The 12,284-nt window shown below is 43.4% G+C and overlaps 1 protein-coding gene across 4 annotated transcripts in view; it reads left to right on the forward strand.

Annotated features, from left to right (window-relative positions):
- Positions 1-1,255: 1,255 nt before the first annotated feature.
- Positions 1,256-12,284, forward strand: part of LOC148037282 (putative LRR receptor-like serine/threonine-protein kinase At1g56140) — a 268,988-nt gene continuing 257,959 nt past the window's right edge. For 3 of the 4 annotated variants that reach the window (XM_087676199.1, XM_087676198.1, XM_087676197.1), the window contains exon 1: positions 1,256-1,528. In XM_087676199.1, coding sequence (XP_087532325.1) covers positions 1,423-1,528 — 106 coding nt within the window. In that variant the 5' untranslated portion in view covers positions 1,256-1,422. The remainder of the gene's footprint in view (positions 1,529-12,284) is intronic. The other variant, XM_087676200.1, reaches the window with a different exon arrangement.

The raw sequence follows: 12,284 nt of genomic DNA on the forward strand, positions 1-12,284 counted from the left end.
TTTGCCCACTTGAATGTGCACCTATTTGCAAAATTGCCAAGCTCATTGAACCTACATTAGATTCTACATTATTCTCACATGGTATTATCTTGTTGACTTTTTATATACTATCATGAATTGAAGTAATTAATTGCATATTAATTGCCAACACCATTGAAGATGTGTATTATATATATTGGTAAATATGTAAAATGCAAAACTACACTCACAATTCAAGCCAAAGATTGTTTCCCCATGTTCCAAGAGTTCAAAGCGTGCTTTTCCTTGTTTTACATTGCTTTTGACACTAACTTTGATCTTTGGTGGCATTAATGAGATTTCATTACTTGTTTTTATATTCAGAGGGTAGAGATTGGCAAAGAATGAATACTATCATCACGACCTTAGTTCTATCGCAAGGTTGGATACTCTTTTAGAAACTTTAATTTCTAAACTTATCCAGAGCTATGCTTTTAGTATATACCTAGAATAGAATAGAAACTTTAGTTTTTAAACTTATCAAAAGCTATCTTTTTAGTATGTACCCTTCTAGTACAAAGTAGAATAGAACATATACCCCTTTCATATGGGGGAATGATATTTTCCCTTATAATTATGAAAAACTGAAGAGACTTGTGCGAGCTGTTCATTGTGTCGTTTAAATAGCATACTTCTATGTTTGTATATACCCTTATACTTTGATATATAATTGATATCGAAAATTCAAATTATAATGGGAAAGCTATTGCCTTCAACAACTTTGTTAATTGGGTGTTTTGTCTTTTGCAAGGTAATGTTTATCATGCTGATAATACTACCATCTAATAAGAAACATACTCAAAATATCTATACTATTAGTTAACGAGAGGTGAGCGGCGGGTGCCACGTGATAGCCCCCCACCTCCCCCACAAGAAGAAAAAGAGAGCGCGGGGGTGGGTGCCACGCGTCCAGCACCCGCCCCTGCCCGCAAAAATCACGCCCATCGTGCCCGGGCGAGTCTAGACGCGGAGCGCCTAGTATTTACTTCTTTGGCGGTACGTGCTTCGCAACTAGTGCATACCCTACGAGAAGTAAATTTTTATGTGACCTGCTTATGTTCCAGGATAGGATAAGATTGGAAAGGAATCATGGATGAGATATTCATGACCATGTTTAAAAAAACAAATAATCGTAAAATAGTGAGTCGTGACTACGGAACTTGGAAGTGTGTCTGTAAGTCGCACATGGACGGCCTCACCTTAAATAGCTCGTTGAAAAACTGGATATCTGAGATTTTGATGTCACAGATTCACGTGTAGAAAATAATAGGCAGTCTGTAAGGTCAACCCAGATGGTAGACGACCGTCACACGCCACCCCAGAGTCCAGAAGGCAGAAGCTCAGACCATGTCGAAGCCTCCTCCGTTTTGTAAGCCTTAGCCTGTTTGTCTCGTCCCACCGAGGATGACGACGACGACGACGATAATGATGATGATGATGATGATTGACTGCTACTGCTTCTTCTGTCCGTGGACCTCTGTTCGAGCTGCTGCTACAGACCCTGGTGAAGGTAAGGATCCCCCAATCTCTTTTCTCATTGGATTGGATGGAGAGAGAGAGAGTCTTCTCAGTTATCTGCATTTCTACATGATTTCATTTATCCAAATCTCTCTCTCTCTCTCTCTCTCTCTCTCGGCGGCACCCCACCCCCACCAAAAGACACACAAAAGCAGTCTTCTTGGTTACCTCTATTTGTACATGATTGGAAACTGTCCAAATTTGGGACATAACTAGATTATCCATTAAAGTTTCCATCTGATGAACCACCAGCATATGCTTGCGATTAAATAAGCATTGATAATTCGACCGTTCAAATCGAGAAATTTCAATCAAACCGTGATCCGATAGGTTGTAGAAGACCTTTCCAACCATATCGTTGTTACGAATTTAAGAGCCATTTTCTGACCAAAGATGATCAATGCCAGTCATTCAGGTGGTCAATTGCTTCACAAACTTTTGGTTGGCTGAGCAACCTCCAAGAGCCATTGCAGTTCCTTGAAAGTATCATGTTTTCATCTATCTTTCAAAATAGCGACTACCTTATGGCTGGATGAGTCATTGAGCAGGCTCTAGAGGAGGAGCTTCTTGAGGATGAACCTTGGTGCTTCAAATAGAGATGTATACTTCCTTTTTAGTGATTAAGGTATTTGTGTATCACATGGGAGTATATTTGTCTATGTGAGCATGTGAATAGATACACTGTTTGATGAGACTATTAGTAGTGGACCCCTTGTGGGTTTATTAGCATTCTATTTGATTGTTGTCAGTCTTTTTCTATGGATTTATTCCAGATTGTGGGGATCGGTTCTTGTTAGCAAAGATACATATTTGTGCTGGTCATATTATTGAGGATGCTAGTGAACTGAATGAATTTGAATAAATACAATGCTCATAGGTCACCAGCTGATGGTGTCACCTCTGGGGCAGCTTTCACGCATAGAAGAGTGGTCACCAGCAGCAAATGCAAAGTCTGAGATAGATTAACAGCAGGCAACAGCAGTTTGGGGCAGCAGACTGCAAAGGAGGGCTGGTAGACAGGTGTCAAATGGTAGGAGATGATGAAGGGCAGCTTTGGCTAACATATCCTCCATGAATAGGGTGTGGACAATGAAGCTTCAGCACTTGCAAACTGCAAAAACGAGATTGCTTGAATAGGAGGGCAGCGTGTCTATTTATAGAGAGTTTGGGGCCTCCCAAATTAGGGTTTGCATGTGGGACATTGAAACTCTCTAGGACCATGTTTCTTTTCAATAAAAGGTTTAAATACATTAATTAATTTGAGTTTTGGAGATGTTTAATTAAGGCTAATGATATTTTCGTGCAGACTTCTTGGACTTTCCTTTAGACTAAAAAGTTTGGAGACTTGGACCCAACAAGTTTGTCGTGGAGTTTGAACTTGACCCTTCTTGGACTTTTCTCGAGAGATTCTCTCCCAAAAAAGAAAGTCTAGACTAAAAGTCCGAGGTGGATCTACAAGCCTCAAGGGCTGCCCTGTCCTAGAGATATTTTGTGTTGGCATGTCTCAAGAATATCTTCCACCCAAGTGTCTCTAGATATTGCATGTAGATCTTTGCCTCCCCTATTCAACTATAAAAGAGAGGGGGTGCAACCATTGTAACAATCAATATTTGAGCAGCTAATCCAGCTCACCACCCCACTTCAATCTTCTCTATCTCTAGACTTTTCTTTCTCTTGTCATCCCTCCAAACTTCTTGTCCTTGGCCTCTTTGTCTCTAGACTTTTGTTTCTCTCTTTGCTTCCCTCTATCTTGTGATTCTCGTTCTCTCTCCTCTTCCCTCTATACTTCCTATCCTAGGTCTCGTTTGTCTCTGGACTTCCCCCCCTCTCTCTCTCTCTCTCTCTTCCCTCTATCTCCAGACTCCTCTCTCCTCTTTCCTCTAGACTTCCTATCTTGGGTCTTGTCTCTAGACTTCTCTCGGTCTCTCCTCTCTAGATTTTTTGTCTTTGGTTAAGACTTCACTCTCTGTGTCTCCCCTTTTCTCTCTAGACTTCTCTAGGCACCATTGTCTCTCCTTTTTTTTTGTAGATGTCCTGGCCTCCTCAATCTTCTCTCTCCTCTTTTCTCTAGACTTTCTCCCTTGAGTTTTCTTTGTAGAAGCATTTCTCGAGTCCATCTCATGAGTCCATAACACCATTTGATTGACTTACGATTCCCCTTGAAGCAACATTAAGGTATTCGAAGGTGTTTGCACCGATTGCAGGGTTAGCATACTATTGTGAGGAATCCCCCGCACCCGATAGTGTACTGATGACGACCCCTACAACTATATTGAGCAACTTATAACAAAAATGACTATGGCTTATTCCTTAAGAGGGGAGCTTTTCCATGTGCTCAAGCACTCCCCTTAACTCTGATACCACATGAAGTGGCCAAGAGCTTGTGGATCATTGTGTTGTCATGATGGACAGTAGTGCACAGAGGCGATGATAGTGAGAGAGAAAGTGTATAAGGTTGTGTAGAGTGTTGAGTGTAATAGACACAACTACACACAATATGAGGCTAAAAAAACACGAGGATAGTCTCCTCATGCTTTCATTATATAGATTATCAATGAGATACATGCTCAATACTCATTGGTTTGCTTACCTACTTGCTTGTATTGTTTGACTTGACAACTCATTATCCCTTGCCTAGGCCTACTTCATATTGGCCTTTCTTTTGCTCATAAGGCACCACACCCACCCACCCACACATCAATCCTGGCCCCCCTCCATCCCCTCCCTCCAATACCACCACACCGACCCATCCCCCACCACCAGTGAAGAAGAGTGTGGAGGCACTGCTAGGGTTTGCATTGGGAAACATTGAGTGTACGACCACGACACAATCACAACGACACAAACACAAACACAGAAAGCAAAACTCAAACCCTAAATGCAACACTTAAAACTCAAACACAAACAGAAGAAGGGATAGAATGAACACAACTCTGAAATGAATGAATGTTGTAAATGAATGTAAGAGTATACACTATGTCCAAGGGTAGAGCATTGTGTTGCAGAGTGATGTCCATTGGAGACGGATCCCAAGTGCTATAACCACCATTCGCAGTGATGGAGTGAGAGAAAAAGCAAACGTTGATCACCAAAGTGTGAGGAGACCGAGGCAATTGTAGAGGATGATGTCCAATGATGTGGGCGAAGCAACACAATGTAGCAGTAGAATGCCGCAGTAAAAGGAGGTGATGGCAGTAGTCGCAAAGGCTAGATAGCCATGTGTGTATGGATTGATGGCTGAAATTTTGCACTCAAGGGTGAGAAACCTACACAGATGGGTTGAGAGTGAATGGGGACAGGCTGTCTATTTAAAGATGAGGATGGACCCTTCCAAATTAGGGTTTTACTAAACTTTCTCGAATTGCTCCTTGTTTTAGGGTTTTCATTAAATTAAGGTTGAAGATGAAACCATGAATGGAATAGCATGCATCCCATGTCTCCAGCCCAAGTAGAATGAGACAAACATGTCACTGAAAACAAAGTTTGCAAAAGAGAGCAACATCTGCAATCACAAAGGTCAGTAGTAAGATGCTCTAAAAAGAAATATATAACTGAAATGAAAAATGAATTGAATGAACAAGTGCAATAATGCAAATATATATGTGTGTGTAAATGCAGTGGGAGACTTAAAAATAAAAGGCTAAGTGTGGGGCCACCATTGCGTATGGCAAGGTGGCGAAGAAGGTGTAGAAGGTGCGGTGGATTTCCTGTGAATGGATGTGTAAAGTGCAATAGGATCGATGCCAGTAGACCAATCAGTCAACCCCTCAGGAGTAGAGTAGGATGGCCACTGAGGCTGTCCGTATGTTACATGTCCAGTAGCTGCTGAAGGAGTAGATGGGGAAGCAGCGAGAGGTGTAGCCCCAATAGACTATGTAGTCGTAGTAGTATGCTATGGTTTTCTAGGAGGAAGACCTTGGGCCTTGGTACGATACTCCTTGTCCACATGGCCTGACCTCTAACAGTGTGTGCAAAACCTATTTTTCTTAGGAATTTGCTGCCAAAGGGGTTGTTCTTTATTTTCGTTAGAGGAAGTGGTGTCACTCTTGTTTTGGCTCGCCTTTGCATCTTGCGAGTTCTTGCTACTGTTGGTTTTCCCTCCCGAAGAAGAGGTAACCAACCCTCACCCCTTTGAATAGATGTGAGTGGAGGACTTCTTGTGGACTTGATCATGCAGCCTCATATAATGCAAGAATTGATACTCAAACTCGTAGAAGGTTGGCAATCTAGGCAGGGAGATAATATACTAGACAAAATGGAAGTATTTGTTGAGCAACTTGTTCAAGAAGAGTGTGACATGATCGTCGTCTAACTTTGGAGAGCCAGTAGTGGCAAACTCGGCTAGTAACTGTTGATATTGGCCAACTTGACTTTCAAATCATCCCTTTCCTTAATGGAAAATTCTTGAAGCTCAAAGTCGATATTTATACACCGAGTACGAGCTCTGGCCACATAGTGGTTGATGAGATGACTCCAATGTTCCCATGCAAGAGAGAAGTGCTGTAAATGAGAGTGAAACTTAGGAAGCAAACCTTGCATCAACTCGACATTGGCTTTGGCATTGCGAGCTCTTCATTGATGGATTTGATCAGGGTGGGCTAAATGAGGGTCAGGTATAGGCTTAAGACGAACATCGAGGTCCCAAAGGCCTTGGGACTCAAGCACTTGCTGCATATAGTTCGACCAAGTCGTGAAATTCGACCCATTTAAACGAGTCTTGTCCATGAAGGCATTCTTGGCTGATGCAATAATAGTGACATAGTTATTGGGAACGGAGGGAATGGCGCGCGCGCGCGCACGCGCACACACACACACACACACACACACACACACACACACACACACACACACACATATATATATATATATATATATATAGAGAGAGAGAGAGAGAGAGAGAGAGAGAGAGAGAGAGAGAGAGAGAGAGAGAGAGAGAGAGAGAGAGAGAGAGAGAGAGGGAGGGAGGAGATGTGTTGAGAGATGGTGGATGATCGCGCGCCCCGTCCCTGAGCGCCTACTTGCCTGCGGACGGACGTGACTCCCTACCCTGCGATGCCTACTTGCCTGTGTCAGAACGCGACTCTTGCCCTGCCCAATACTTCGCCTCTAGCCCTTGCCTTCCAGAGGCTCGTCTTCTGCCTTGCTCCTGCTCTGTCCCGGCACGACTGTCTATCATCATTGACCTGATTAGACCTTCCTTGGCGCCCTGCTCTGCGTCTGACTGCGTGGGTCTGATGACCTACTCTAATCCCGGGTAAGACATACTGTGAGTGAGATTGTAAAAGGTCTGTACAAAAAGTACAACAGAGTATAGATTGGCGCAAAGGACCTGAGGTACAACGGCATATAGAAGGAGACAGATTCAACTTTGTTGTGTGACAAATAGCCAGGGTTGGAATTATGTGTGTAATAAACATAAACCTCAGAAATGGTGAATTTGCAGGAATCTAATGGTATTGATATGGCCTTTCTAGACCAGCATATTGGAAATGGGGACGATAAAGACTTGGTGGAATCAGATGGTGATTCGTCAGCTGGAGATTTTGGACAGTTAATGGAGGGGGATGAGATGGGTAAACGTCGCAAGATGTTGGCCAAAGAATCGGACTTGTGTGCCTTGAATTTGCCTCCACAAAATGTTCATGCTTCATGTTCTCAGACTAACGAGTCTTTTCAGTTTATGTTGGCCACTGCCAATCATTTGATGTCAGAATATGCTCAAGCTAATGAGGGTAAAGTGAGTTCTTTACTAGAAGGGGAACATGTGGTGCGGATCTGGTCCTACAGCAGATTGTTGCCTTCCATGAGAGGGCAGCCATCTTTTATTTCACTGGAAGGACTCCTTTGATCACTAGAATCCGTGCATGCTTGTAATCTATGCTTGCCAATGTGGAGATGTGCCAGGATGATGCTTTAGGGCAAGGGCAGGCTCCCCTTGTGGAAGAGATTTATGATGGATTGAGGGGTTTTTTTGAGATCCTCTTCCGCTCCCCGGAAGTGCGTGCTCATATTATGCAATGTATTCTGTTGTTCATGGATGGTCAGTTAGTTCATATGGTTCCATGGAGGCCTATGGTGGAGTTTCAAGAGGTCTCTTCCCTTGGTTTTGAGATCTCTTGGTGAGGTGTTGGTGGAGCCTCGGTTGGCTTCCCGTAATAGGAACATGGCCTGTAGGCTTTGGGATATAGGGAAACCTTGCCCAACCAAAGTTCATTTTGAGGTTCTGGGGTTGCAAACTTTGGTTTATGGGCTGAAATGGGACACATTTGCTGGACAGTGTTTCAAATGTGGACAATTGGGACATTTCATTTCAGAATGTGATAGAAGCCAGGGGGTAATGCAGTGGTCTATGGATCCTGATTTGGATATGCATGACCATCTTCCCCAGTAGATGGTTCGGTAGCCTGAAGCTGTTCCTGAGCCTATTGTCCAGCAGGGACAAGTAGATGGAAAGAAGGTTGCTTCTCAAGTTGGTACTTAGCGTATGCCAATTCCTTAAACATTTTATGTTTAGCATCATAGACAGCGGACTGCTCACTTCTTGTTCGAGCATTAAAGTCTCCCACTAGTAGTATGTCCCCACTACTTGCATATCTCATAATATCCTCCTGCAGTACTTCAAATGGTGATCCCTCCCTAGAAGCAAATGTTGAAGAGGCAAGTGCGAAGTAGCATACTGCAACATATAGATCCCTCAGGTACCCTATCCTCAGCCTTACCCACATATATCTAGCATGCACATCTCGTGACACCACGTGAATCATGTCTTGGAGGCTCTCACGATAATGAATAGCCACCCCGCCTGAGCCCTTGGTTCCTCCTAGTCTATGGGGTTAAGGTCTATAGCCGCTCTTCCATTTGTATAACATCCAGTAATGTAGAATTTATACATTGATGTGTCTTTGTATGCGTAACCATGTCTATCCCATGAAAAGTGTCCTCAAAATAACCTGCATCAAGTCTCATTGAACCATTACAATTCCAAAGGGACATCTTTAGCATCTCATAGGCCTTGTGCCGTCATTGTGACCTCCGTTCTGCTTTGACTACTTTGCCATCTCTATACATAGCGTACTTGCCTTCTTTACGTGCCTCCAACACTTTTGGCATGCTAGCCCTTCTGTGCTCCAACTATGCGGGTGTGGGATCCTCATCAAGGTAAATCTTTTCACCCTTCAAAGCCTTTCTCTTGGATAAGAAGGCCCTTTTGCTATCCATGTCCTCATTCCAGCATGAGGATTTGACCTCTTTTGTCATTTGGATCACCTATCATCCAAGCATCCATAATGCGTGTCTCGTCTCTGCACCCATCTTAGCACAAAGTGTTTTTGCATCCTCTTGGGGGTTTCCTTTTTTAGCCCATCCCACCACACATACATGCAATGCACGAGTTTCCTCTTTGCTTCCTCCTCTAGTGTTGCGTTCATCATTTCTACTTTGTTTTGAGGCACGCCTTTGTTTCTTTTGACTACCTCAATCCATTGTGCATTTTCGCTCACTGTTTGTTGAACATTTTCTACTTTCTTTTGAGCTCCCTCTACCACATTCACCCATGCGTGCATGCCTTTTTTAAAACTTTCCACCTCTTTCTTTAATTTTGGTGCGTTTGGCATTGCTGTTTGTGCATCCATCATTGACTTGTATGTCCCTAATTCATTCTTACATGACTCTAACTGCCTTTTGAGTTCAGCAATCTCCATGTCCTTGGCCGCTATGCATGCATTTGTATAAGATTTCAATGCATTCATATCTGCTTTCCAAGCGTCCATTACCTTGTTCAAGTTACCTATCTTATTCATTTGCAAGTCAGCTGATTTCTTTATATTCATCACCATCACCATCATCATCATTGTTATCATCTTTTTTCCAATGTATAAAAGAATCAGCCTTTGCAACTGATGTACGAGCTAGCAAGCAAAGATTGGAGCTCGCATAAATTAGGTCATTCGTCTTCATTGTATCAAGACGATTTCTCTTCTTTGAGTGAATATGATTGAACGAGCTCCATAGTTTCTCTAAATAAGAAGAGCTAATTGTTTGGCTAAGAATACAAATAGCCAAACTCTGCAACTCTGAAGCTTCTACCCCGTAGTTCTCCCACCATAAAGCAGCCCCAATATTTGTCCTGTTCTCTAGAGCATCCTCTGTACCAAACATCTCTAATGTTTGCCGATACATAGAGCTGATTTTTAATTTTGCGTGGCATTTCACGGCTAGGATAAAGCCTTGCAAGTAATGTGTTCCAAGCCTTGACCACCTCAAGGTCTCTTTCTTGCATCTTCCCTTGAAACTCAAGATCAAGCACATATGCTACAGCGTGCATAGCAAAGTCATACTTATTCCATTTGCTAATGCATAACTCCTTGATCTGCTCATACCTGTCTGCATTTGGTTTCAAACTCTCCAACTTCTCAATCATGTAATCCATACCTTCATAGATCTTCCCAATGCATGGATCCATGCCATTTGCAAGCCTCAACATGTGCATGATAGGATCAACCATTTGGTTGGTGCGATTCACCTCATCCCAAAAATCTCTATGAGAGATATATGCATTACATAACACAACAGCAACAATGGCAACCCCAGTTGAATTTTCATACTCATCACTAGCAAATAGCTCCCTAATTGCACCTTTGCAATAGTACAATCGACCAAGCATAAGAAAGTTATATGCAAATCATGCATCCGAGTATTTGAGAAGTTCTTTGTAACTTCTCTTGTGAAACTCAGCATGCAAGTACTAATGATTACATATAAATGTGACAATCTTGTTGCCTTTTGCAACAAGAGATGCAATTCATGGCAAGTTCCCCATATTCTTCAACAAGTTATTCAAGCAATGCGCCATGAATGGACTAAAGGTGATATGTGGATACGTTGCCATTAAAATGTTTCCTGCTGCCCTATTTGTAGGTTTACCATTTGCCACAAACTGCACTTCATTTTGTGCCCCAACAGCTTGCACTGCCTCGCACCACTCGGATACCAATACATCTGCACTCTTTCCAGTCTCTAAAGCATCATGACTACTAATGAAGTATACATCCCCACGAGAATATGCGACAACATCATGTATGGACCTATGGCGTGTGTTACTCCATCCATCTACTATCAATGTGGCTCCATTTCTTGCCCATTGATTGCAAATATTTGCCGTTTCAATCTCTATGGCTGCTTTCTCCTTCTAAAGCAATGTAGTCCTGATAGTTTTTGATGAAGGGGGACTTATACGTGGGTTCATACTTTGCAATCTTTGTCACCTTATTTAAAAAATAAGGTGACTTGGCTGATTTGAATGCAATATGGTCATGGTAGAAAAAGCGTGCCACTGCTCCATCTGTTTCCTTTTTTTTCTTTGGTTCCCATGAAGTGTGTAATGAACTCTGTTTAACACCATGACCTGCTACCACTGATGGCCCACGAGAAGGCTATGTAGCCACTAATCCTGGTGGTCTTTTGCATGAAGCACCATGCCCTGCTGGCCTTGGAGTCCATGTTGTTGGTTCCATTGCTATGTTTGGTGTCCTCATGGCATGTGAATTCCCCATAGAAGTGGCTATGCGGTCAAGTAACTCTTGCCTTAAATTAATTGATAAATTGGTGCAAAAGCACACCTCTTTCCCCTCCTCATGGAGAAGATGGGCTCTCACTTATCAGGCCCACTAGTGCGAGCATAAGAGCAAAGTTTGCATTTCCAAGGGCGAGCCCCTCCACCTCTGAATGGCACCCCTAGATCTACCTCATCCCACCATGACCAAGTAGGGCTTCAACTTTGTCCAGTTGTTGACGAAGTACCTACTAAGGATGATGAAGTTCCCATAGATGTCAATGCTGCCATCTATATAAAAGTGACAAATAATTAGTAAAGCTCCATGAAATTTCAGAAATTTGAAGCCAAAATTTCAACATGCATGTGTTAAATGTTTGCTAAAAATGCCCGAACTTTGGTGCTACTTCAGCGTGCATTCCTTTACTGAAAATGGCCCAAATTTGGGGCATTCCAGCCTGCATTCCCTTGCTGAAAATGCCCCAAAATTTGGGGCAGTTTCAGCTCCCAAATTTGAGGCAATGACTGATTCAAAATGTCCCAAATTTGGGGACTCTTTCAGATCTCGGGATCCCAATGCTCCAAATTTGGGGATACTGCAGGCGATTTTGGGCCCCAGTCCTTGTTGAGAAAGCCCCAAATTTTGGGGCAACTACCAACAACTGATTCAAAATGCCCCAAATTTGGGGGAGATTGCAGCCTGAATCATAGATTCTTTAAATTGGGGCAAATCCCTGCTGAATCACCCCTAAATTTGGGGCAAAGACTGATTTTAAGTGCGAGAGAGAGAGAGAGAGAGAGAGAGAGAGAGAGAGAGAGAGAGAGAGAGAGAGAGAGAGAGAGAGAGAGGGGAGAGGAGAGAGATAGAGAAATTCAATTATCTTCACGAGAGAGAGAGAGAGAGAGAGAGAGAGAGAGAGAGAGAGAGAGAGAGAGAGAGAGAGAGAGAGAGAACCTGCCGTCTCGTCGTCGTCCGTGGCCTGCTTCCCCCCGCGTGCAGCCGGCATAGGCCGTTGCCCGCCCGTATCGTCCCTGCCGTCGCTAGCCTGTGGAGTCCCTGCCGTCGCTCGCCTGTCTCGTCCGTGTTCGTGTCACGCGACTGGCTCCGCAGCGCCGTCCTGGTCCTTCCCGGGTTTCCTTGCGCCGTTTTCCTGACCACTCCCGCTGCCAGGCCGGCCGACGCCCGTCATCTTTCGCC

The sequence above is a fragment of the Lygodium microphyllum genome, chromosome 4, assembly GCF_053477565.2.
Source record: "Lygodium microphyllum isolate KBCC chromosome 4, Lygodium_microphyllum_v1.1.10, whole genome shotgun sequence".
Classification (NCBI taxonomy): Eukaryota; Viridiplantae; Streptophyta; class Polypodiopsida; order Schizaeales; family Lygodiaceae; genus Lygodium; species Lygodium microphyllum.